This window comes from Lutzomyia longipalpis, chromosome 1 (assembly GCF_024334085.1).
Source record: "Lutzomyia longipalpis isolate SR_M1_2022 chromosome 1, ASM2433408v1".
NCBI lineage: Eukaryota > Metazoa > Arthropoda > Insecta > Diptera > Psychodidae > Lutzomyia > Lutzomyia longipalpis.
In genome coordinates, this window is record NC_074707.1 from 32512712 (window position 1) to 32539360 (window position 26649).

General features: G+C 35.5%; 1 protein-coding gene across 1 annotated transcript; it reads left to right on the top strand.

The window, feature by feature from the left end:
* Positions 1-298: 298 nt before the first annotated feature.
* On the top strand, positions 299-23442 carry LOC129788371 (uncharacterized). Its single transcript, XM_055824388.1, has 5 exons — positions 299-738; positions 1654-1854; positions 15835-15883; positions 21411-21649; positions 23407-23442. Exons 1-5 carry the CDS (start codon positions 409-411, stop codon positions 23440-23442), a joined length of 855 nt encoding a protein of 284 aa, XP_055680363.1. The 5' UTR covers positions 299-408.
* Positions 23443-26649: the final 3207 nt, after the last annotated feature.

Here is a 26649-nt window from a genome sequence, read left to right on the forward strand (position 1 = left end):
GTGTGGGTGGGAAAAGAATGTCGCTGCAATTCGTCGAATCCACCACTGACGGAGCCTTCCCAAGGAAAAACTTTCTGCAAAAGTAGTTTTGCAGAACACCGTCAAGGCGACGGTTTACAAGACGGGCATTTTTGTCGATTCACTTCCTTTTAAGCTTCTTCCCTGTGGCGTATTTTCAGTCCCATACATATTTTTTAGTTTTTTTTATGAATCAAACGGACCATCAGCAATACCTCAAAAGATATCCTAGTGTACCCCTTTATTATAAATTCTATAAATGTTAATTTAATTACTTTTAAATGAAGAAATTAATATAAGCAAGTGACCGCGAAGGAAGTATTGAAGATGCAAACGTAGTTCGTAGGGGCAATCGCGCCCAAGGTGCTTCGAAGTGAAAACAGGAGTAAAATGAATGGAAATTTCAGTGATGTCGTATGCCAACCCATAGTGTCTCATGGGAATAATCAAGGCTGCGGCAGTGGTGGTGGGAATGATTCAGTGTGTGCCATGGGGCGTGGGAGGGGATTCTGTGAAGTAAAAGTGGAGGAGAGCAAAAGTGAAAATGTCTCTTGTGAGCAATTCACCCCCAATCTCGGCGACACTGCGTCTGACGGAAATTTTCCCGAAGTCAATTACTGGGCGTACAACAACAACTTCCTCTTTCCACCACACCTCTATAAGAGGCTCTTTGAGCAAGCGATTTTCCACAAAAGAAACTACCTGCCCACAAAGCAGGAGGTAGAAGCATTGCGCCTTTTCTATGTATAATAATAATAAAATTCGCAATAAAGAAATACGAGGGTGGGTTTTTATTTTATTTTAAAGGAAAATTTTTTAAAGTAGGAAATTGAATAAATACAAGAAAACTTTATGAAATAAACTTTTTATTCTTTTTTTTTATTTTATGGAATAAATTTTGTTTAAAAATACAATTTAAATAAATAAAATTGAAGTATTTTCTTAATATTGGCACGTTAATAGACGGTAGAATACTCGAATTTTTTAATACATAAAGTGTAATAAATTCTTTTAAAAAAATCATCCCAAATGGATCATGAGAGATTTCTTAAAAATTATCTCTCAATTTTTATTAGAGAATACAAAACAGTGTGTTAGAGATGAGTCCTTTATCGGCCTAGACCTTAATCAGTTTAATTAATTTATTAAAACTATTGTGAATTTTTATTCGCCAATACAAAATGATTTCTTGTACAATATTGTCTTGTTTCGATAGTTTTAAAAAAATTTAACCTACTCAGATAAAAAATCATAACCCAAAAACACTTGTATGAATAAGGGAGAAATAAATTATTATTAATTAAAAAATCATAATAGGTAATTAATATACTAAATCTATGCCAGCTGAGTAAGGGTCTAACAAAAATTATGTGGCAATTTCTTACAGCTTGTAAGTTTAAAAAACTCCTAATAAACGTTGTAACACTTACATTTTTAGTATATTCTCGTTCCTCTCTCTTTAACTCAAATGTTTTTTTTCTAATTTGAATGGAAGTGTTGGGGATTATTTAACACATGTTGATCTACTAGACTCCCTTACAAAGCTTTTGCAAATATTTTATGTAGAATTTTCATTAAAATTAAATTAAAATAATGCAAAATTTCTTCAAATATTGTGGTTCTTTTTTTTTTCAGAAAGCATTAGTCTGGGAAAATCCTTCCGGTGTGGTGACTTCCATCAATTGTGGTGTACGTGAAAAATGTGACAACAACTCATCAGCACAAAAAGGTGAAGATCAAAAGGATTTTACTTCCTCAATGAACTCTGTGATGACTGATCACCACATGCCAAGTCATGGGCCTGAAAACAATCATATATGGAGTCGTGGAGATTTGGTGAGTACTGAGAGAAAGTAAAATGCACGCGATAATGAAGTCATTCACTTCGCTCAAAGCATTATGAAGAATTTCCTGGGACTTTTCCAGGAAGTAATTCATACAGTGAATTTCAGTTCCTTTTTTCCCTCATTTTTTGGAGATTGGTTGCAAGGAAAAGAAGACCCGGAGGTTGTCTCAATATTAAATTTAACGTTTCGTGTGCTCCATGCAGAGAGCTGTATACCAGGTGATTCCGAAAAGGGTTGTGCGCCGGGAAAATTACATGTATGGGAAGGGAAATTTTTTTTCATCACGCCAGAAAAAAATCTCTCTCGCGTTTTTTTCCAGCATCTCTACAAAAAAAAAACTCATCTGCATATTATTAACATGCGCAGTTGAGATTTCGTTAGAGTGTAGAGCTATAAAATGATATTTTACTCCAAACCATTTTTTTAGAGGACGCTTTTTTAACAGCCGCCCTGTGAGAAAGAACAACAAAAGATTCAATTGATTTTTTTGGGATGCTGCATAAAAAGCCTCCCGTTCCCGCCAAATGTGTAATGATTTAGTATTTGCATAGCAATCAAAACGGCAACTGACTTTAATACAACAATAATACGAAATTAACGAGATTACAATATAGTTGGGAATCTTATGCGAAAAAACTTTGAGGAGTGACGGAAGAATACACATAAAAATCAGGGGTGGTTTGTAGTAACAATAATTCCACAATTTAAAGTGCACAACACTATTAATCACAGTGGACTTTTTATCCATATAACTTTTAAAACATTTTGAAAAAATTGCTAGAAAAACGTCCCCTTTGGGAGGGCCTGTTGGATAGAAAAATTGAGATATATTTTATTGCTTCACACCTAAATTTAAATCTATTCAAATAGAGTTTTTGATAAAAATCACAGATCTGAAAAAAAAAAACATAAAATAAACATGTCGTGTGCTTAAAAATAATTGTTGAAGTCTTTTAATTTTAACAAAAAAAAAGGACGTGATGCAAGGACTAAGGGAAATTGTAAAAAGAAAGAAAATACTCCTCATTTTGTAGGACATTGTTAGATAATCTAGAAAACCAGATTGTTTCCAGGAAACAAAGTGAAAAACTACGCTCTTCCGACGAATGAGTAATCTAAAAAATATATAAATTCAAAAATGCATAGTCCTTTGGCGATTTCAGGTATACTTCTCTTTGTCTGCCTTGGAAATAGCTAGATTATGCTAAATAAACTAAAATATCGCTATAAGCGCCACGACGCTCGTTTTATTGATTGAACCTAAAAAGAAAATCTCAATTTAAAGATTCTCTTTCAACATTTCTTGATGTAATTTTTATCCTCAAAGTAATTTCTTTTAATCTCTAAGGAAAAGTCTACACTTCCTGAGTTTCTAGGGGGTTTTAAGACACCCAAACACCCTCTCTGACTATATTTTTGTTGGACAAAATTTCCTATATTTTCCTTAAATATCATTAATAAATGTAATTCTTTGATATCAGTTTTAAGAAAAATAAATCTCTTCCTTCCAATATAACCGAAAAAATGTGTCCTATCAACCCTTACATAAAATACTACTTAAAGTGAGTTGTGTTCCTACATCGAGGACCAATGGGATGAAATTATAAGAGATGTAAACGTGCCAATTGGCAAAATGCTAAATCTCTGGAGGAAGCCCCGAATGTGGTGCGGAAAAGGTGTTCTTGTCTTCCTTTCTCGTATAATCTACAAGTGGTTATTTATACCCTGCGACTCCGTAATTCCTATGTGGCAAATGCTGTAAACATTGCTTTCACGGGAAGGTGACTATGGGGCACGGGAAAAAGGGGTTGTTCTCTCTCTTTCTCATCGTCGTTTTTTGCAATGTCGGCAAAATACTTTTCCATTCACTGCAATTCATGTGCAACCCTTTTGCCTCAATCCTTCTAATCGGTAAATATGCGTAGGGTGATGTCATGCAATTGGAAGGGTTGGGATTCTTCATCACAGCCAAGTCAGCACATTTTGCATAGCGATAGGGTGTTGTGCTGAATGGTATGGGGTCGAGGAGTCATGTGAGACTGTTTTCCCAGATTCTCTTGCAAATGTGAGCACCGAATTTGATTATTGCAATATCGTATGCATGAACATATCCCTATATATAGCACCTCCTTGCTCGGGGAATTCGTGAGCTGACGGTATGTGCAGGGAATTGGGACTCTTTAGAAGAATTATTGATTGATTTTAAATCAGCGTCAAAAAAGTGGAAGAATAGTTAATTGAAATGTTCATCGTTTGATTTTTTTTGCTCCTTCTTTAATGATACCTTCACGATAAATTTCCCTTAAAAAAGGAACCCTCTTAAAGAGGGGATAATTTCCCAGATTCTGTAACAATTTTTGTTGGTTTATTTCAAAATGTTTACACGACTGGGGGGCTGTTCCATCCAAGGTTCCATCAGGTAACATGTAAATTAATTAAACTTTTTTTCACATGTACCCATTGATGTGGAAGAAAACGGATTAGTGGAATAAATTAAATGGTAAACTAGCATCCATGAGTGGTATAATCATACCCTACGGCCCATTGGGTGGTCGATAATTCCATGAATATACTCTTTCCACATTTAAAGGGTGGTAGACGTGAAAAATATTTAAATATAAAATAACATTTTCCCTGCAAGGAAGTTTTTTTTGCAGCTCCTCAACTCTTTCAGGGAAAATACATTTACTTAAAGAACATCAACGGTTGGATGTCTTTGGTGGAAAAAAAGTCGTTACTATCGTCATTCATCTGACGTTAGAAAAAAACTCATCCCTTGAAAACGACGTATAGAAAAAAGTTCAACTTTTTCTCGCAGATGACAAAGGAGAACTTAAAAAAAACGAATATGTAAATTTGAATTAGGGCATGGATGGAAAAAAAAGCATGAGGCGGAAATATAAATTTAATTCAGAGGGAAGCTTACAAAAAACTTTTTTTTTCTGCTAGGATTTTGTGGAGAAAGTAGAAATGTTCGTTACCTAGGGGTTTTATTCATTTATTAAAAAAAAAAAAAAACGTTTGAATAAAATTTTATTAAGTTTTTGAAACACTGATTTTGAACAATTTTTCCAACCGCAAAATTTTGAGATAAAAAATATGTCTGCAATGCTTAAAGAATAGGGGTGGTACGATGGTATTAGATGTGAAAGAGTTCATTTCAAGAATTTGTATAAAAAAAATCTTTGAAGGCGATTAAGTATATGAAAATTAATTAAAAGATATTTAGATATTTTCTGCGAGATGTAATTACTTAATGATTTTAATTTTAATTAATTTAATTAATAAGTATTAAAATTTCACATAAAATTCTGATTCAAGAATTAAAAGAAAAAAACAAATTTAAAACTAATCATTCGACTCATAAGCTCAATGAATATTACTTTGCTATCTGGAAAATTTTCCAATGAAAAAATTTACAAGATACTTGTTGTTTTTTTAAGACTTCAACTGATAAAAATCCTTCTTAATGATCACTGTACAAAATTCTCACAATTTTTTTTAAAATTATAATTGAAAGTTTTCATGTGAATTAAAAATAATATTCAGCAATTTTTTCCTTAAACATTGGTCAATTGGAACCCTTAAGAAAACGAAAAATAAATTAAGAGTGTCCTAAAATTAATCTCAATCTTCAAAATCTTTAAATTCGTCGCTTACAAATCACTTTAAATTCTACTTCAAAAGATTTTTTTTTTCGATACAAATCTTATCTTTACAAAAAATATTCTTCCTTCTGCAATTTTTGACAAAATTTAATTCCTAACAACATTTTATCAATCAAAAGCATTCCAAATGAATTTTAATTCAAGGAAGGATAAACGGAAGAATTTTACCTACATCATACATACCTAAAAAGGAAACTTCTTTGAGTCTAGAAAATTTTATTAAACTCTCAGTGAGGAAAAATTCCATCTATCTCACTAAAAGAGACACGGAATCACTGTGAGCATCACTGAGATGATATATGACCAAGCATCCCTTGAAGCATATTTTGGGAGAGTATGAGTGAAGGCACAAAAAAAGAGGTAAAACAATGTGAAAAAATTCCCAGAGTTGTCTCCTCACATAGTGCTGTGTGCAACTAGAAAAACTTGATTATGCAAATGAATTGTTTCACATTACCATTTTTTCACATTGGACTGATTCGCCGTGAAGATGATGAAGAGTCGCAGGCAAAAAGCGGGCAAGAGCGGCCCCCTGGAGAATCGCGCGATCTTCATCCCCGGGCGCGTCCCCCTCGGAATCGCCTCTTTTTGTCTTCACTCAGGGCACATTTTTATTTTCTTGTGCGCGCACCTTTTGTGAAAAATGCCCGTGTGAGATATTTTGGGTACACAAAACTCTTTCACTTTTTTGTCTTCCACCACTTCTTCCACTTACTAATTCCTACCCTTCTTTTGTACAATTTCGCCGGCAATCCATGGCATTTGTTCTCTCTCCGTGAAACACTCAATGCCCATCATACATAGACTTCGTATGCAGATTAAGGATGATACGACACTATAACCACCACATCACGGATCTCTCCCATGCATAGGGAAGAAATATGTAGTGAAGTAAGAAAAAAAAATGTGAGAGAGACAGAAAGGATCAGTGAAATTTTCTCGCATTTCTCTTCCACCGCAGACTTTGCCATTAATTCCACTATGGGAACCAAACTGAGCCAAATAATGCGCGCATACCAAATTACATGTTGTGCCTCCATAACTGGGAGATGAGAAAAAAAAAAACGTGACGCGGATTGTTAAATACGCAAAACACTCGGTCTTTACTCAAAATTCTCGTCCTCAATGCCAGAAGGGACAATGCAAGGTGACTTGAGCGGGAACTCCGTGTGGAAAAAATTATATTTCTCAAAATAAGAATGTTGCCTATGTATATAATTTTGTTATTTTGCCGTGTAATACTTAACATTTAAAAAGATATTACTTTCGTTAAAAATTCTGTGATAAAAATTAGTGCTATGATTTGAATTTAATGAGACTTGTTTTTTTTATTAGAAAGAATAAGTTTGTTTACAATCTTGTGAATTATATTTCACGTCGATTAAATATTCAAACTTTATGATTACAGTTTTTTTTGTTTTTTTTTCTAGTTTTTTAATTCTTTAAATTGTACAAATTGATATAATAAAGGTTGACCAAACTTTTCCTACCTTTCACAATAAATTTTAGTAGAAAATGGAAAACCTATTTGGTTCCAATTGAATATTGTATGACCTAATTTACTTCTCTGCTCTGTATAACTTCTAAAAACATCTAAAACTCCTATTCTTTTGATGTCAATCCCATAGTCATCAACTGATCAATCCTAATCAATATAAAATAAGATTTATGGATTGACAATTATTTCTACCTGATCTGGCAAACGATATAAACACCATGTCTTCCATATGTGGTAACATTAGATAGACACTATCATGGTGAAAGAATGGCATAATGTCCATAAGATTGGAATCACTTTCACACTTTTCTCGCATTTTCTTCCATCGCCGCCGCGCATTTCCCATCAGCGACAGATGCAACGTGTCACGGTTTTAATTAACAACTTTCCATCCTTGGCTTCTTCAATGGGAAGAAAATTCACATGGTGTACTCGTCACTGTCACACCAAAGATCTTCCACCACACTGTATGCCTTTTGTATGAAGGAATGCACGCACGATAGAACAAAAATGTTTGCACCCCTTTTGTTGCACCCCTTCACCTAATTACCCAAATACGTGATTCTTTGCATGGAATTACCATGCGAGGATCGTAACCAAAGTTCTTCCTCATTTCCTCCTTGAGCCGAGGTTATTTTCCATTCAACTCACACGCATGTTTCCGTATGCAAAACAGAAGAGTCCTTTTGCATTCTTTTATACCTCCTCGAGAAACTAATCTATTTACGCGCTTTTGGGTATGCAGCACACGGGACACCTTTCTCTTTCATGCAACCACCTATGGTATCTGTGGGATCCTCGCGATGCTGCGCGACAGACTCCTTTTTGGTATGCGGCTCTGGCTTTTTTTCCGTCCATGGGGTGATTGTTCTTCCGTGCTGGGGATGAATCGCAGGACTGTGAGAAAAAATCGCGGGTCTCGTTTTTTTTCCATCTCGTTGTGTATCTGCCTCTGGCTTCACCTCCTGTGTCTTACCGTATTCCGCATCCCAATGTAACATCCCATTCTGAAGAGATGGTGAAAGAGACTTTAATTAGATGCAAAGTACACTTCTCATGGTGATTTGCGTTGTATGTGAATGGGGCCTATGTGTGACAGTTATGGTTCATCCCAAAGCCGTGAGATGAAGCGTCTTTTACGCTATTTTCCATGAATTCCGGAACTAAAGAGCACTGTTTACTCGTATATTGACATTATTAATGATGAATGGGATGTGCAGTGAATATTTTAGTGGTATAAGACTGCAACCGAGGATGTGCTCATAGTTCCTTCTTTTTTTTATGAGAAAACATCATCTCCCTTTCTGCCAAGATGTGTGATTGGGAGAAAGGACATCCCTTTCACAATTTCTGATTAATTGATAAAATATGATAAAAGCCAAGATACAGATGAGATGACATCCCATAGTAGAGAAATAAAAATGCAGCTCCTTAATGACTTTCGATTTGGGCAGGATGGGTACAGAGAAAAGGTGCAGAAATCATTTTTATTCTCCACAACACACTAGACATGTTTTCAATACCGGAAGAATTGAAATGTGCCTAATTAATTTGCATAAATTGTTTATCTTGGCATCTTCGACAATTTCTTATGCACAGGAGGGTTCTCTCCATCCTCCTAAGGATGAAGGATTTGAAAAAAAGGGGGAGAGTCGAACAGAAAGAAATTGGTCGTATGGTTTATTTATTTTATTCCTTCTGTGTACCTTTCACACATTCATCAATAGCATCCCATTGAAAGTGAAAAGGTTTTATTCGTCGCTCCTTAACCAACTGATTTGCATGCATAAATTGTCCTGATCGGATTGTCCCGATTATTTGATGCATTGAGTACCATTCCCGCACTAATAGACCATATTTCTCACCAATTATTTCACGCAAGGATACCTTTAAAGAAAAAAATGTAACAATAAAAATGAATTTAAAATCCCAAATCAGCTTTTCTCGCTTTTCTGCTCTGAATTTTGATTTTTTTTCTTCAAAAAAATTGGTGAAATTCTGCTAAAAATCGTCCTTTTTCAATCAAATAATTAAAAACTGTTATAAAATTAATATGAGGAAATTTTTTTACTTGAATTCCGTGCAGAAATAAATTCAAACAACTCTCTAAAAATTTGTGCAAAATACATTGAAAAGATTGAAAAGGAAGTAGAATTTTTTGGGGTGTCCAAAATAGCCATAGCGTGCATATCAAGAAATTTTAGACAGCGACAATTGCTGGAAAATTGAGAAAGTGATGAGAAAGCGTGTTATTTCCATGTATCCCCGAGCAACTCTGTCATGCAGGAGATCTCTCCCCAAAAGACACCCCTCGCGCCTCCATAGGCATTTCCGCGTGAATGGCACAAAATCGATGAATGTCTTTCCCAATATCTACGGGGGGTTGGGGGCGAGGAGGGTGCGAGATCAAACGGCAACAGAAACAACTAACATGTGTATTTCATTTGACTTAGCATTCGGAATGTCTTTGGGTCGGGTCAGGGTTGTTTGCGATATCCACCCTCACATAAAATTCACGTCATTGGGCTGGGGGGCTTGGGTGGATGCCGGGGTGTACAGAAAAAAAGCTGCCCATGGGGGTCGGTGTAGTGGGAAAGAGAGGGCAAGAGAAAGTTGGGAAAAGAAAAAAAAAGAACTAAATGGAAGTACAAAAATGGGGAAAGCCCGCGCCCAATAAAAAATGCTTGGAGAGAACTGATTGAAAAATCAATAGAGGCAGACATGTGCGACAAGGATTTTGCACTGGAGAGGAACATACAACCAGGGCTGGGAGCATCTTTCTCACACTCGCTAGGCCAGCTGGGTATATAGCAAAAAAAAATCCACCACCACCGCCGAGGAGGGTGTATGTGTGGAATTCTCAGCGAGTGGAAAAAAAAAAGGAAAAGGCTGAAAAAAATCATGCATGTCCTGCAGGCGGCGGAAAATGAAATTACACGTACTAAAATGGAAATTGGAATCTTCAATTACGCCGTAGCACTCGGATGTGGGAAGAAATCACTTCCGAATCAATATGAGGGGGTGGGATGCTGGTAAAAGTCGTGAACACTGCCTGAACCCATTAACCTTTCTCACGTCTCACTTTCCTCCACTTTCACATCCTCCATGAGGACTTTTTTGTGTCTGTTTCATTGGTTTTTTGCTGCTGTTCCCGCTCTTCCCATTCCAGCCACTTCATCTGGCAGATAGTGTGCTCGGAAGAAGTATAAAAAAAAGAGCCTCCCTCCGAGACTAGGTCAGGTTCTAAACGTGAAATACTCGCACCTATCGGCGTTAAATCACTTTTTACGGTGGCACAAATGTTTCTTATTGTGTCACTGATGGAGGGATTCGGAGGGCACACACATAAAAAAAACTAGTCGGGAAAATGTTCCAAATGGTGTGTTAGAGAGGATTCTTAAAGGCACAAAAAAAGGAGGACCATGAGAAAAAAGTCCTCTTCCGAGTGAGGGAGAAATGTAGGTTCAATACCCTGTCTGATATGTCTTTTTGCCCCCAAGATAGTACAGTGTGTGCCACTGCAAACACACTCAGGGAATTCACAAAAAATCTAAGGGATAGGTGAAAGTAAAATTTGGGATCTTACAAACGTAAAAGAAAACCGTATTTAAGTATAAAATATGATCAGAAAGTATATAGCAGAAATATATTTTTAAGTCAATTCTAAAACATAGGTAGGTAGGTATTCAAGTGAAAAAAAAACATAAGCAAAGAAATCTTTAAGAAATTTACGTCTTAGAGTAGGACCAAATATATAAATAGGATAGTGGAGTAATCAAGCTATTTATACTCTTATATACTCTTATTTATTTATTTATTTACTCTTTTTTGCAATTTATTAATTAAACTTAACCCAAACGAAGTTTAATTAATTTAAGAGTCAGGGTTTATAAGGTTTAAAGAAAAAAATTAGGAGCATAAAACTCCTTCCGGGAGCGTCGGCAAGAAAAGGTTTAAGACTATTAAACCTTATTAATGGCTGTTGCATTCAAATAAGAAAATTTTGACATTTTGTGCAATTTAGACGTTTGATTTTTTTTTCTAACGTTTGACATTTGTTTCCCAATTTATTTCTTTTTCCAAAAATTTGATATTAATTCCCGTATTTTGACGTTTAACAATTTTTTACAAAGTTTTCCATGAAGTTTTTAAATATCTGTCTAATTTTTATTACAACTTAAAATCTTTTTTTTTTCAAAATCTTAACAAGAAAAAACAAAATTAGTTTAAAATCATTTATTTTACATACCTTACACGTAATTAATTTTCAAGTCTACGCATTCTCTTATATATTTATGTAAGTTCTGAAAATAGAACATAGTGCATTTTATTAAGTTCTGTATATTTTTTTAAAACTTTTATTTTATTAATTTTTATTACAAAATATAAAATGTTGACAGACATAAAGTGAAAGAATCTACAGAGATATAAAATACATATTTAGGGAATTTTGCCTTCTCATTGCCACACCCGGCAGTCGCGAGGGAGACTCCGGGAGAAATGTACTAATTTATGTCTGGTAGTGTTATTTGTTTGGTAACAAGAAAACACGATGAAAAAATTTGAATATATGAAGAACAGCCGTCAACATTTTCTCCCATCCCTCCAATGTTTCATCTCACGCTAGATCCTGGTGAAGAGTCCGCTGTGTGGTGGGAAAAAACTGAGAGAAGGATGTCCCGCCAGTATTCAAGAAAACACATGTTGCTTGTGACTGTCTCATTTGATTTTTTTCGCCCTTCTCATACGTATAAATTGAAGCTGCTGCACTCAGTGTTCCATGTCTCACACCAAATGCTATATGCGATTGCATCTCGCGGGATGAGAGCCCCTGCTGCTCATCCTTCATCCAAATTTCCACGTTTACGGTCAATCATTCATCAAAGGGTGAGTTTTGGGGGTGTTTTAAATCACTTCCCTGTGAAAGGGACAGTCCTAACAGGTGGCTCATGAACTTCCTTCAATTCAACGCGATCCCTATTTGTGTGGGAACGGAAGAGACTTTTATGTTATGGGAAGTGAAAGGGGTGCCATGCTTGGAATCATGATCCTCAGAAAATTAGATACCATCTCCCAAAGAGTTGTGTCTTTCAAGGATTCTTTCTTATCTTATGAAAAATTTAGCATAAATTGAAACATTCGCGACTCAAAAAATATTTTTATTAGACACCATCTATGCCATTCAAGTTCAATTTTCCCAATTTGAAGGAGTTCATTCATTTTGAGGCTTCTATGAATTTTTTTTGAGTATTTTGTTTTACTCATCAGCAATATTTTCCATTTCAGGTCGGAATTTTCCATTGATAGAGTGAGCCTCAAAATGAATAAATTCCTTCGAAACACTTATCTATGTCGAGTGAACAGCCCCTCGTAAAATGTTTCCTTGAGCTGTGTGGTAATATTTTAAGAAATTTTCCAAAAGTAGCTAAAAGTCTCATTAAATTGCGAGGGAGTCGAGCGTGTGAAAGTGTCGCACCCCGCTTTGACAGATGAGAAAGCAAAAAGGGGTGATAAAATTCTTCTTTTTCCCGGAGTCTTTTATATTTGACTCCTCAAAAAGTCGTGCACATACAACTTGAAAAGTCGAGGATGAAACGTGGGCAGAGAAAAAATATTCCGTCTGTGTCGCTTTTTTACAATTGAGTAAATATCGTATTTATCTCGAATTTCTCTCATCTTCGCTTTTGGATTAAATTTCTTGAGGTTTCGTCCCCGCTGGGGGATGGAAACATTTTTATGAAAATTGTGATTCTCTCGCACAAGGACAAATCGAATCCCTCGGAGGGGTCGTTCTTGGAAAAATCCTCACTTTTCTGTAAATTCTTGCTATTTAACTTTGGGCACAGGGTGAGTCTCAATGGGACGTGGTGCGGGGTTGGGGGTGTGGGGAGAGCCCAGCAACTTTATGAATTTCCCAGGAATTTAAGATTGTCGCCGACGAGGAGCTATACACACTCCAAGCGAGACGGTTGTTATAGGGACGAGCACTCCATGTACAAAGTTCTTTTCTCGTTTGGTGGGCCATCAAGGTAAGGAAGCCCCCCCCTAGATGAGGCGACATGCTTTGTTGTTTGCAATTTCAGCCCAAAAGTCGATACAATCTGTCCCAAGAAATTATGTTCAAGTTGTTTTCATACCAAGTTGAATCCATGAGAAACATTATCTTGTGCGTAGCATTTTATATGGCGACAATTTGGCCTCGACCTTGATATGTAATTTTTAGAATTGATATGCGAGATTTTCCGTCGACAAGAGTAAAAATTGGTTCACAATTCTTTATTTTTTTTAGATAAAATTTAATGAATAATCATTTGAATAATTCTTTCACTTCTTTCTTTGGTTCTTTGAGAGAAGAATTTTTAATTAAATTAAATTCAATTTATTTTCAAGCAATTTTTAACTCTTTTTTTTTTAATAATAACTTTGTTTATGCCCTTAGAATAGAGAGATAGACCGTACAAAGTTTAATTCATCAGTTTTATAAGGTTAATTAATTTAATTTAATTAGTTTAATTTAATAATCGGGTTTACTGCTGTTTTAAATATTTTTTAATGAAGCAGAAGCAAAAACATTATGTACAAAAATGGAAAATCAATTACATTGAGAGCGTGACTTCAGCAAATTCTATCAGAAAATTAAACCAGCAAATTCTAGATAGAATTGGAAATCATGTAAATTTTTCTTTCAAGTTTATCATCTTCAAAAATATTTCTATGATTTCTCGAGAGAATCAAAATGAATAAACTCCTTTCTCTTTATCGTCAAAGTTGAAATTATTAGGTATCTATCATTCGACCTTGATTATATCTTGAAGAAAAAAATATTCAAACCTTCATTAGAAAAACTAGAAATTATTATTTTTTTTATTTACAAAAAAAATGATCCCGAGGAGGAAATTACTGGAGATGCTGAGGAACAAAAGCACCCGTGGATACAGCATAGAGCATTTCAGTGTGTAAATTACGTGGTAATCAATCAACGGAGAAAAATTCTTTAATTATCGTTTTGAAAAAAAAAGTTCGTGATGACGCCTGAATGTAATTTTGTGAATGCGATGTTGTGCCCAAACGGAGTTGGTTTGTTTGAGTGCCATGGTTGGCGGGGAAAAAGGTTAATTCAGAAAATGTGTCCATGTGTGCGCAGCTTCAGCATTAAGTGACTAATGAAGGCCAGAGGGGGACACCGCAGAGTTGCCTGAAACACCATGAATCCGGGCATTCTGAGAAACCACAGCGCGAAGAGAGAAAGATCCATCAAAACAAGATGTAACCTTGACTATTTTGATCTTTTCCTCAACACACATTTTTGGCTGCCAGTGAAGCACTCTTCAGCACGGCAATCTTCAGCGCGCGCGGACCTCTCACGACCAACCGAGAGGCACGAAGCACAATTGTTCCAAAACACTCCGGGACCGGAGATGGAATCAATCGATGGCACTCTTTGCGGTTGAAATCTCGCCACTGAGCCGGTGAGTGCTTCGCATCGTGCCTCACTTGTGAACCCATTTTTCGGGGAGTGGATACCACCTAACATCTCATATTTGGAGCTCTATTGAAAAATCTCTGACTTGCACTTTGTGGAGGCCCCCACTCTGCCATTTGGACGCAGCTTTTGGTAACACGCGTCCCATTATTTGGCGCAATTTTGTGCGACATGTAAACCTTGAACTTGGCTCAAAGGCGCGCTCATTGTTCAACATCCAACCATATTTAACGCAGACATTCTTCCATCATCATAATGTCTGGAGAAACTTTAGACTTGAACAAATTGGTAATTTTTGTAAGAATTATAATGAGTGGAGTTACTTGTTCGCTGAAGGAATCACTCAAAAGCCTAAAGCTTTTGAAAATAAATTAAAATTTAATATGTATGAAAATCCAAAGCTTTAATTCTCTAAGGACCTTAAGGATTCTTCTTTCTCTCTTTTATTATATTGGGCGGTAAAATTATTTTTTTGAGGTTTGTGCAATCCCAAATGAGATTTTTTGGCAAAAAATTCCCACTGAAATTTTCAATTTTTCGTCCTATTCGATTACCTGTGCCCTACAGCATGATCTTTTGTAATCCCAAAATGTTTAGGGATAATAAAGAGAGTCCTACATTAATTTTGATTTAACAAATAAAAAATAAATTAACCCAAAAAATGATTTTCAAAAACAAGCTCTAGAACGAAAACGTTCGTCGATCCTTAAAGGGTTAAAGCTTTTGTTACGTAGCATAGTATAAAAGTAAACTTGCCTAGCTTTTTTTAAATGGCTTTTTCTGAGGCTATTGAGACACTATGTTCAATTTTTAAAATAAAGCTTTAAAGAAATCAAAAATATATAGGATCCTGAAGTACCTACAACAAAGCTACAAAAAAGCTTTTTGAAAAAATTTTACCTGATTTCGGTAAAAATATTCGAGTTTTATCTTAAAAACTGTCTTCTAACAAATACATATGTATATGTATATGACAAAAAAAAATTTAAATACGTTTTTTTCGAGAAATTTTCTTTTCTTGGATTATAGTTTTCTTCTACAACAAATACCCGTAATTGAGAGATTAAGGTTCTTATCTCAATAAAGCACTTTTATTCTCATAAGTCATAACCCATCATTCATGAAAAATAAAAATATTAAACAAAGGTATTCCTTATATCTTTGAAATCTTGACCTTAACTTGCTTTTCAAACTTGAAGGAGGAATCCATTTGAATTCGCCACAAAATTGAACTGCAAATTCACTGTATAAAATCAATTTGGTGCAATTTATCGGCCCGCAATGGGATTGTCTCTTGAGCTAATTAATTTGTGATTTCAGGGTAAATTGCGAGGAGAGCACGGAAGCAGCAATGAAATGACACGGAAAGGTAAGCAATTGATTTTACCTTCAGTGGTACACTATATACATGCCCCGCAGAGGAGCATTCCGGACCTGAGACATGCGACACATACCGGGATCTCTAATGCGCACAGAAATAGATGAGTTCCCGCATTTTATTGGCAAAAACCACGATACATGGAGCACCTTGCTCATGGGCAGCGCAGTGAATCTCCCCGAACACACATTTTCATGTCTCTCAGGACAATCTTGTTCCATCGCATAGCTCGCTCCCTGATAGCGCGGGGCGAAAAATACCCAACTATTGATCGCATGGTGATGTCGTGTAAGCTTGAATTTCTCCTCCATGCGCGATCGCGTCGTTACACAATTGCTCCGGAATATCAGGGAAGTCGACTAAGACGCCGCTATGAGAGACATCTTCTTCCCGCGCATTTTGAAACGAAATTGCCGCCTTCATGTTTTCCACCATTATTATACACGGTCCTCGCGGTATTACTCAAACTCTGATCTTTATCGAATATTCTGTTCCACAGCAAAATATACAACTAAAGGTCGCGTACAAAATTGCTGTGAATTCGAAGCCATTGGAGTTTCCTCTTCATTGTGTACACACAAATTTTTCTACATCAAAAAGAGTGATCAAATCCGCCAAAGAATTAACCATGTGCCTGCACATCTCCTCCCGCAGCCTCCTCCAGTCCACACACACGAAATTGTCTCTCCTATCATGAGATTTATGTACCTACATAATACATATATATGAGATGCTACGCCAAACAAATTTTCATGTATATGCCTTATAGATACTTAAGGTGCGATGGGGAGTGCGCGAAGGAGAAAAAGAAGTTTATTGAGCACAATTTTGTGGTGCTATATAATTGCTATTGAAAACCACTTGTCATTTTTCGTCAAGAAATCACGCCTCACTCAGCAGTATTCTTTGATGCTTTTAGTGCCCACAAAAGCCAACACACAAGGTCTTTTATAGGACAAACTCAACCTGACTCCACTGACTATCATTAATTTTCATTTTTGACTGACCTCTAATCTCACCCGTGGATCTGGCCCCTCGCTGCAAATACCTCCTCTCGCCCACCTTCTTCAGATATTTGGATTTGCACTTGGCATGGTAGGTACATAACATAACATGCGAGAAGCAATAGGGGAAAACCGCGGGGCATTTATCAATGTAATAAATCTCAACGGCGATTGGGAAATTCTGACCAACTGGTTAATTTTCAATGGTCATATTCCTCTTATAATGTAGAAAGTCTTTTCTTACCAACAAATTAGTGTTAGTAATTTGCTATGCTTTTATTTTAGGTAAAAACTTTTAACATAACAGAAGTCAGTATTTTAATTTTTTTATATGAGAATTGAAGTAAAACATTGAAAGGAAATGGAGTAAAAATTATTAAGTAAAACCAGTAATAAAAAAATTGACTTTACAAGAAATTTTTCTTAGCTATATTTCTTACTTTACAACTGATTAAAAAACTTGTAGTAATTAGCAATATTATTCTTCTGATCTTTTTTGAATAAGAAATAAAGTTAAAGAAAATTTTAAGATTATTGTTTTTCTTTTTACTTTTATTTCATTTATTTTGTATTGCATTGAAGCATATCGATTCTTGTTAGTTGTAAATGCGTTAAGAGTAATCAAATATTACATTATTACGATAATTTAACATATAAGTATCAAGAAAGGACGTAAGCAATGAGGCGAAATTTACATAAATAAAGATCAAATAATAAAGTAATTATTATTAAGATTATTTTTATTATTAAGATTATTTTATTTAGATAATAAAGTAAGCATAAGCAGGAAACGTAAGCAGTTACATTTAGCAATAAGCTTAAGCAGTAAGTTCAAACAGTAAGCAGTAAGACACAGAAAATAAAGCAAAAAAAAATCCGTTTACTTTGTAAAGAAATTTTATCCATTCAATCTACTTTTATTTTTTATGAGACAGGTAAAGTTGTTTTTAAATGTTTTTCTTTTAATTAGTAAGAAGGAAACAGATATATTTATGCGTTATTTTCGAAATATTGCACATGAACTTAGAAATATTATCTTGGATTCGAATTTCCTAGATATTAAAAAAACATATTTTTACTCAAAATGAGCAATTGGAAATTCTGAGTTAAATAAACTTTTTAAGTCAAGAAATCATTGAAATTGAGTTTAAAAAAAGCGAAATATATTTTCATAGTCATAACAATAATAAAAGAAAAGTTAAAGGACACTTCAAGGCCTCTAAGAAGATATTAAAGTGTTAAAACATCAAGTATTTTCGCTAAGAAATCTAATCCTTGACTCAACTAAGTAGTACCTATCATATATTTTGAAGGATTTAGAATTGCGCAGGAAAAATGGCAAAATAGGTCCTCGAATCACGATCAGAAGCACTCCAGAAAAAAGTCTTGGCAAATATAATTTTGGACGCACTTATCGTAATTGCAGGTGTTAAAACGGGTTCCCTGCTTAAGTCACTTTCGCATATAATTGTGAGGAAATCGACGTTTTGAAAAAATGCTAATTTCTTCCAGGCAGCGAAACACATTACATCATTCATTCTCTTCAAAAATTATGGTAATTAGAGGCAGGGTGACTAATAAAATATTTCATGCCATACAATTCTCCGAGGTTTCCATCGTGGCCATGCTGCTGTGTTACCTATGTATGTACATAAAAGTGTATTGTATGTTATATGAAAAGTAAGGGAATGAGATATCGGATAATTGAATCGTGATGCATTGGTTTTGAGCGGCTAATTTTCTCAAGATAGAGATCACCCGGTGAGCTTCTCTGTTGTTGGTAGCGAATAGCACTTACAGAAATTAAAGTGGTCTCCTTAAAATATTTTCTCACTGACCTTGCCACCATCGAGAACCACGTCTTTCTCACATGGCCAAAAACAAGCGCAAAACACGCCAATTTTCGTCTCATGATCACTCTTTTACACACGGAGCAATCCCCGCAGACTTGTGTCTCGTTCCCCAAAACCATCGGCATGACGAGTCCAACAGACCCAGAAAAAAAAAAAAGAAAAACCTTCCCCAAAGTATCGCATTTGGCTAATTGAAAAATCAAGACAGGATTTGTACACCGCGTGCAATCATCGCTAAATGCTCTATTATGTTTCCGTAATTATTGATCTGCATTTTTGTCGGGGCCAAAAGGAAACCAAATCACTATGTCAGCTTTTTTATCTTCATTCCCAACATACAGCATGTTTAACATTAATGTCGTGTACATGTGTATTTTCATGATTGATTATAAGTCTGTACGTTGAAACAAGCTTGGGATGTTATTTAAAAAAGTCGATCGATTAGTTTTGCGCCTGAGGAGATCACTGCTTAATTAGTTGGTATACCACAATCGTGGCATACCAAGTATTGTAATCGTCGGAAAAACCGACAACCTCAGATCGGGCTCAAACTTGGTATGAGCACGTTTTAGACATCCCACATTACGAAAGTGGTGGTGGAAAAATTTTGATCCGGCCGTCCTGCCGTCCTGCCGTCCTGCCGTCCTGCCGGTGCGCCAAACTTTGCCTTATATCTTAAGAACGGTAACAGATAGAGACTTCCGGTTTGAAGTTTTCTATAGAAATGTGGGTGTAAAATTTCATTTTTTCACATTTTCAAAATTCAAAATGGCCGCCGTCCGCCATTTTGAAATACCGTGAACCACTTCCCTTATAGTTAGAGGTCTGAAATTTTAGTATGTTGTAGTGCTCAGTGAGATGTTTTCATCAATAAATCATACTTGAAAATCGGTCAATCGGTTTAGCAAATATGGCGGCCTAAAGCAAAAAGTGTTTTTTCAATATAACTCGAGAACGGCTTGACCGATTTTGACCATCTTGGTATCAAATGAAAGGTATTGAGAAGCCCTACAACAGTCTAGAACATTCCAAGTTTCAAAAACATCCGCAAGAGGCGCTAAAATCGAAAACAAAAATTGCCTAACTTTAAGGGGCAATATCTCCGAACATCTGTTATAGATTTCCTTTAAATTTTGATATGTCGTAGCCTGACTCAATATCTATCATCAGTCCGAAAATGAAGAAAATCTATGTCTCCGTTTAGAAGATATAGCCATTTGAAAAATTCTTGAATTTGAAAAGTTCTAAAAGCCATATCTCTTGAACGGTCTGTCCGATTTTGCTCAATTTGGTATCAAATTAAAGGTTTTGCAAAACTCTATAACTTTCCGAAACATCAGAAACCTCTAGAACCATTCCTTGTGGACAAAAAGTGCAAAAAACTGTTTTGGTAGAACAAAAATCCGCCATTTTGTGTTCTGGAGGTGACCTTGAAATGTATCGCAATATACATCAGATTATAGCTTATTTCAATAGCTTTCCATAACTAGTCAAGAAATTTCTGTAGGTCTAATAGAACTTAAGATATAATCATTTTAATCTGTCAAGTTGCTTAATTTTACAAAAAATCGACTTTGCCTACTAATACTACTCACAAATTAAATAACAACGCATAGACTGCCCATCCGCGTTGTGGTATACCAACTCTAATAACTGGACGCGTTATGATTGACTTTTTCATACAATCAAATGAAGACGGAATCTTACAAAACTGATTGAAAGAGAATTCATTTGAGCATAAACATGCTGGATATGTAGAAGCAGGGATTTTTATGTTGTTCTTATGATTAGAAAATGTTTTATTTATCATGAAAAAAAATGTTGTTAGAAAAACAAAACTACTGATTAAAATTTTTTTTTAAAACCAAGTTTATATATGTCGGAAAATTCCTCGGAAAAGCGGTCGAGAAGGGCAAATGAAAATGCAACGTTTTTGTAATCAGCGACGTTTCGAATAATTAAAAATAAATAAGGCCTTAGAATCTTGTTCGAATGGATTAAATAAAGGAGTAGTAGGGGGCATTCTGCTTAAAACAACGCGAGGGCCCTTTCACTGTCAGAAGAGTATGTCTTATTATAAAGCCACGAGAACGTGTTCTCTTTAGAATTACAACAAGTTTCAATCATAACAATGTGAATCGATTGATTTCAATAGCAATAACTAATTGTAAGTAATTTAACGATAGAAAAAAAAACATGAGAGGCATCCATATTCATTTCCTACATTTGATTTTCAATTTGAGTATATTGTACAAAATGGCAAGTACTACGAGGAGATTGCGATGGGAAGTTGTGTCCGTGGGCTTGATCACAATATTGCGGATGGTTGTCTACACAGAAATAGTTATATGCATTTCACGCCATTAAATCTCAATAAATCAATAGAGTGGTGGCTGTCTGAAAATCACTGTAACCTTTCTATCACCTGCCAAACGGTCTCCCCGAGTATGGGCCAGACAAAATGCTGAAGTCCTTGAATTTGGCAACTCATAAATCTAATAGTATGATGGAGAGACCCCATGCTCCGTACAAACAACACTAGTACCCAAATAATGATTTCCGTAACGAAAATTACTTAATCACATGCTGTGGGCAATTATTATATTGAGATGGTGTTGTATACCTACATATATTTTTTTTCTTCACCTTCCCACGTTTTAGATGATGACCAGAGTGATCATCATATGACCAACGCTATATACCCGGGGACGGCAATGCGATCCGCCAGTGTCTCAACTAGGAGTATGTCACCGCAGCACGGACATGCTGGACCACCGGCAGCCAATGGATCACATTTACTGGGTCTGCCACAGCCACTCGATGCCACAAAAATCGGCTCAAATTCACAAAATGGTCCAGCGATTGGAGGTCGAAAGTACCACTGCAAAATTTGCTCTCAGGTGAGTGTTCGATGTGCGTAAAATGGGGGTCCAATAGGTGCCTTTAAAAGCCCATTTGCCATGTGTCTCGAAATACGATCGTTTTGCCAGATTGGCAAGATTTCAACCCTTTCTTTTTTTTGGCCTTGCCACCAAGGATCTCAACAATGCATTTATCAATCAGAGTGAAATTATAAATCGCAAAATTACACAAAAGCCACGCGCGCGCATCTCCTGAGCAAAAAGAACTAGAAGAATGCAAGGAGATTGAGGATGATATCTAACAAACCGATCACACCTCAAGAATCACCATCCTGTGCCACAATATAAAACCTATCGAACCTTATCCGATTTCTCTGATACATCACAATGAGCACACCCCAATTTTTGAGTCTCTGAAATGGCATTAAAGGGGTAGCTGTGAGGAATTTTATTTCAGCATCCTTTTGTATAACAATACCTACCTATAAGTTTGAGACGATCTACCCCAATCAATTGCTTTCTCATTCGCTGAGTGTTACCCGGATGACGCAAATATGGGAATAGATCTTTTGGGTGGAAAAAGGGGTTTGGTGTGGCCCATTGTTTGCGTCAGATATACAGACAGAGAAGAAAAAAGAAAATCCTCACCCTTTTCATAAAACCTTAAAGGAAGGATGATTTAGGAGCTCAAATCAATTTTTGAAGAAGTTTCAGGGATAGGGTAACCCCTTTCTTTTATTAAGCCGTGTGATCTCCATTCGATCACATTCAACAAGACTATTGAGAAGCAATTTAATGCCTTATCTTTTCCTATTGAATTAGTAAGAGAATGCTCATCTAATGATGTCTAATTTATTGCTTTAGCATTTATCTCTGCGCGATATTCACATTTTGCGATCACAAAGTGATCTCTTTCGCTTAAATGTCGTGAGAAGAGCATGATGAAAATTTTGCCAAGAAGCGCTACCATTTCGTAAACACCGGAAATAGAATCTCCCCGGAAAACAGGTTTCAGTTGGCAATTTATCACAAAACACTCTTCTATTGGACATGGTGTGTTATTATGATTGCTCCGTCTTTTTCCGTGTGATCCACCTCACAATATCGGTCTCGATCATGCAAAATGGGCCGAAGTATGTTGTATGTATATAGTCTCCGAAAGATCTTCCGGAAGTCTCTCGTACAGAAGGAAGAGAGCAAGCGAGAGAATGATGAAGAGAAAAAAAAGCGTTATGCTTTGAATGATGTTTTTGCATCGAATAGAGCGATTGTCCCTTTTGTTGTTTAGCGATCTTGGGATTGTTTTACACACCCTCTTCCACCGTCCTCTCCCAGAATCCTATTTTACTGCATCTTCCGACAATAAATTGCGCACCGACACGGCGTGCGAGACTCGGGGCTGGATGGGGGTTTTCTTTCTTGGCAAAATGGTACAAGGACTCCGTTGGCGGTCCGTCGTGTTAGGCGGTTGCTGATACTTCGGACAATGTGGCCAACATTCACTATCGCACTCTCTGTCACCAAAGAAGCGCCCTGATATCGCTTGCGATAGTGCGGGCTCTCAACGTCTCGCGTCCCAAAGAGATCCAATCTTCACAGAGGCAATAATCGATCGCGTAATTGGATACACATCCCCAATAACAATGGCCTTCCCTTGTAAATTAAAATACTTTGCCAATATGTAATGCAATCTGTTAAATATATTTTTCAATTCGTGATTTGCCGCCACTTGAAGCCACCGAAGCAACGACGGCACATGTGAAAAGTTAATGCTTATAAAAGTTCCTCCTCTATAGATGCTTGATCCCAAGAATACTCTTGTCTCATTTTGAATGTTATGTTTATATTATTTACATCTCTGTCACTTTTCGCATCTCATTCAAAATTCAAATATCCATCTCTAAGTATTCTTAAGAATTTTTCCGCCATTTTATAGCTTCAACAGCTTAATCTTTCTTGTTTCTCTCAAAATGATATTCCATCATATCATGTTCCTGTCATGGAGTCAAGCGTGAAAGATATGTTGAGGAAAAAAACTTAAATCTCCTTTAGATACCCACCAAAATGGAAAAGACTATCCAATAGCGCATTTCATAATTAAAAGCCATCCATTTCGTGTAATACCATCCCACGAACATTTCAGCATGTTCCATCTAAAAGTTTGTAACGCTATTCCTTTCTCAATTACAATAGCGCCATAAGGCGACAGCATAGATTAAACTTACAAGAAAATTCTAAGCAAGGTTCTAAGAGTTATTGAACTCTTTTTCTGAGGTAATCTCTTAAAATAAATAATAAATTAGATTCTGTATATTCTCTAAAAGAATGATGACTACATTTTTATTATTTTTAATTAATTTTGTAGAATGAAAAGTTTTTTTTTTAATATTCCTCGCTTTATTTTATTTTTTCGGAATCCATTTAAAAGACGCTTTCATCCACTCTCATGATAAACGAGAAGAATTATACTACATTTATGCAGTGAAATGATTTAAAAAAAAAATAAGCAAAGATCAACAAGAAAATTTTCAAACGTTTTTGTTAAAAAAAAACGCCAAACGTTAGATAATTCTAAAGTTAAAAAAGAAACGTCAAAAGTTGCATTTAAAAGTCAAACTTTTGAATAGAAAAGAAAAGTGATACGTTAGAAAAAAAATGTCAAACATGAAAATAACTGTCAAAAAATATATAATGAACTGTTATATGTTGGGAAAGAAATGTCAAATGTTAGCGAATAAACATGAAGCGTTAAAATTAAAGTAAAATTTTAAAAGAAAACCAACTTCAAACGTTAAAGAACGTCAACGTTAGGAAAGAAACATAAATAGTTTGAACTGCATGAATTGTCGAAATACGCGCTACCAACACAAAATCAAGAAATCATCCCCTTTAATAAATCTCCTGCTACTGCTCTGTCCTAAGCGTTTAAAGCGGTTAATCAAATTAAATAAGTCTGAGTATTTTAAAGTAAGAATTAATGTGTTTAAAAAAAAAACAAAAAGAAATATTTCACATCAGCATTAAAATAAGGGATGGTTTTAAGAACGATTTTCAAATCAGTTCATCCCTTATATTAAAAAATATATTATCTGAATTTACAAATAAGTTAAAAAAATAATTACAAAAAAGAACTATTCAGTCAGAGTTGAAAGGGTTAAATCAATTAAGTCTAAAAGGCAATAAATATAATAGAAAACGCATCTAAAAGATTTAAATACGATTCTGAAAGAGAAAAAATGGACCACGTGTATCAGCCTGAAAGCCTCGTGCAGACTTTTTGTATGTCTCAAACATCAGACCTCTGTCACGATGCTTCCTCGATCATCTTTCTTACCTGATTCATTGGTATAGAAAAATATCAAAGAGGTTCACTGATTCCTCTCTAAGACACAAAAAGTGTAGAAAAATACGACAATGTCTAGTCTCCCTGAAACTATCACTCATATAAAAGATAATATAATGTGACACTCAAATTTCTATATAGGGGGGACACACAGCCAAAAAATGAGCTATGACGTCTCTTCTAAAATGTAACACTATATTCAAATATTGCTAAAGAGCTCAACCCGTTTTGTGATGTGAAAAAGAACACCATGAGATGGTTTTTTTTTTGAAAGAAAATCAGTCCCAGATGTCGGTTCAATCAGGCTTTTTTATTCTTGCATGGTTGTTTTTGTGCCACACAGCATCTTACACATTGCTTTTTTTTCTTTTTCTTCTGGCGTGTCCCTGTTAAATACTTTCCCCATCATCGGAGGTCTCAATAAATGAACCTGTTCTCTAAAATTCCTCCTTGAGATTTAATCCCTTCGCTGCTGGTGTACGGGGTAAGAGGAGACCCATGGCGGTATATGCCGTCGAGGACTAGTTCTGATGTTGCTATATACATTTGCTATATAGCAAAAACAACCCCTTTTTCCCAAATTAAATAAGTTCCGAGCTTTGAGCAAAAAATCAGTCGAAAAACTACTTGACACATCATTAGCACGGTTAAACCCAGGAAAAAATCCCTTTTTTTCCTCATTCATCTGACTTTATCAATAGAAATCGTGGCAAAGAGAGAGAAAGAGTGAGTGAATGTTAGGAAAAAAGTGTGTAAATATCCATGTAAAAAAATCTGTTTTATACAGTTCCCTCAGAAGTACAGAGGAAAAAACTAAGCCACACACATACCAAACCACGAGCCAAAACATAATAATCGACGAGGTGTTTGGAGATCTCTTTTTTTCTAACCGTGTATTTCTACTTGTTGAAAAATGGACAAAAACTATGATTTTTTCTACCATATTCACTTGCTCATTTGAACTAATTTTGTTTTTACAAGTCTCTCTGGCGCTTGTATCTTCACTTTTCTGCTGTCTGACAGATTTTTTGTAGGCCCACCAAGAGCGGAACGTGCTTTATTGATTTTATTGAATTATGTTCATTTCTTATACTCCTTCCGTTTTTTTCTGTGTAACCTTTTTTTTTTCAGTACACCAGATTATGAATTTTTATACAATTAATATCAATTTCACTCAAAGTTTTTTTTCTAACTCCAGTTTTTCACACATCGTCAGTGTTTTTCCCTTTTCCACATTTCCATGAAATGTTGGCTAGGTGAAAAACAAAGTCCTGCTTTGAAAAAACTATTTTCTACATGCTAAATTGCTTAATTAAAAGCCATTTACGGCCAAAACTGTAAGGAGAATAAGAGATGAGGCTAAAGAGAAGATGAAGAAAAAAATAGAATGTAGAACACTAAATGTTGAATGATACCTCTCATTCCTTTAATGGGCATCTCTTTTTCTTCATCTCTAATTCAGGCATACTTAACATTTTACAACATCTTTTTAATTAAATTGTCATAATAAAGTGAATCTTGATGAAAATTCGAGATATCACTCTTGAAATTAATGACATGCGTCTTAGCACATGGACTTGCGTAAGATTGTTCGATATAAAATTGGCAAAAACAATTCGTGTGAATGATACAGTCTTTCATCGATGGCTAATTGCAATTTATACGTGAATCAATGATAGAAAAAACGTTGCAAAAA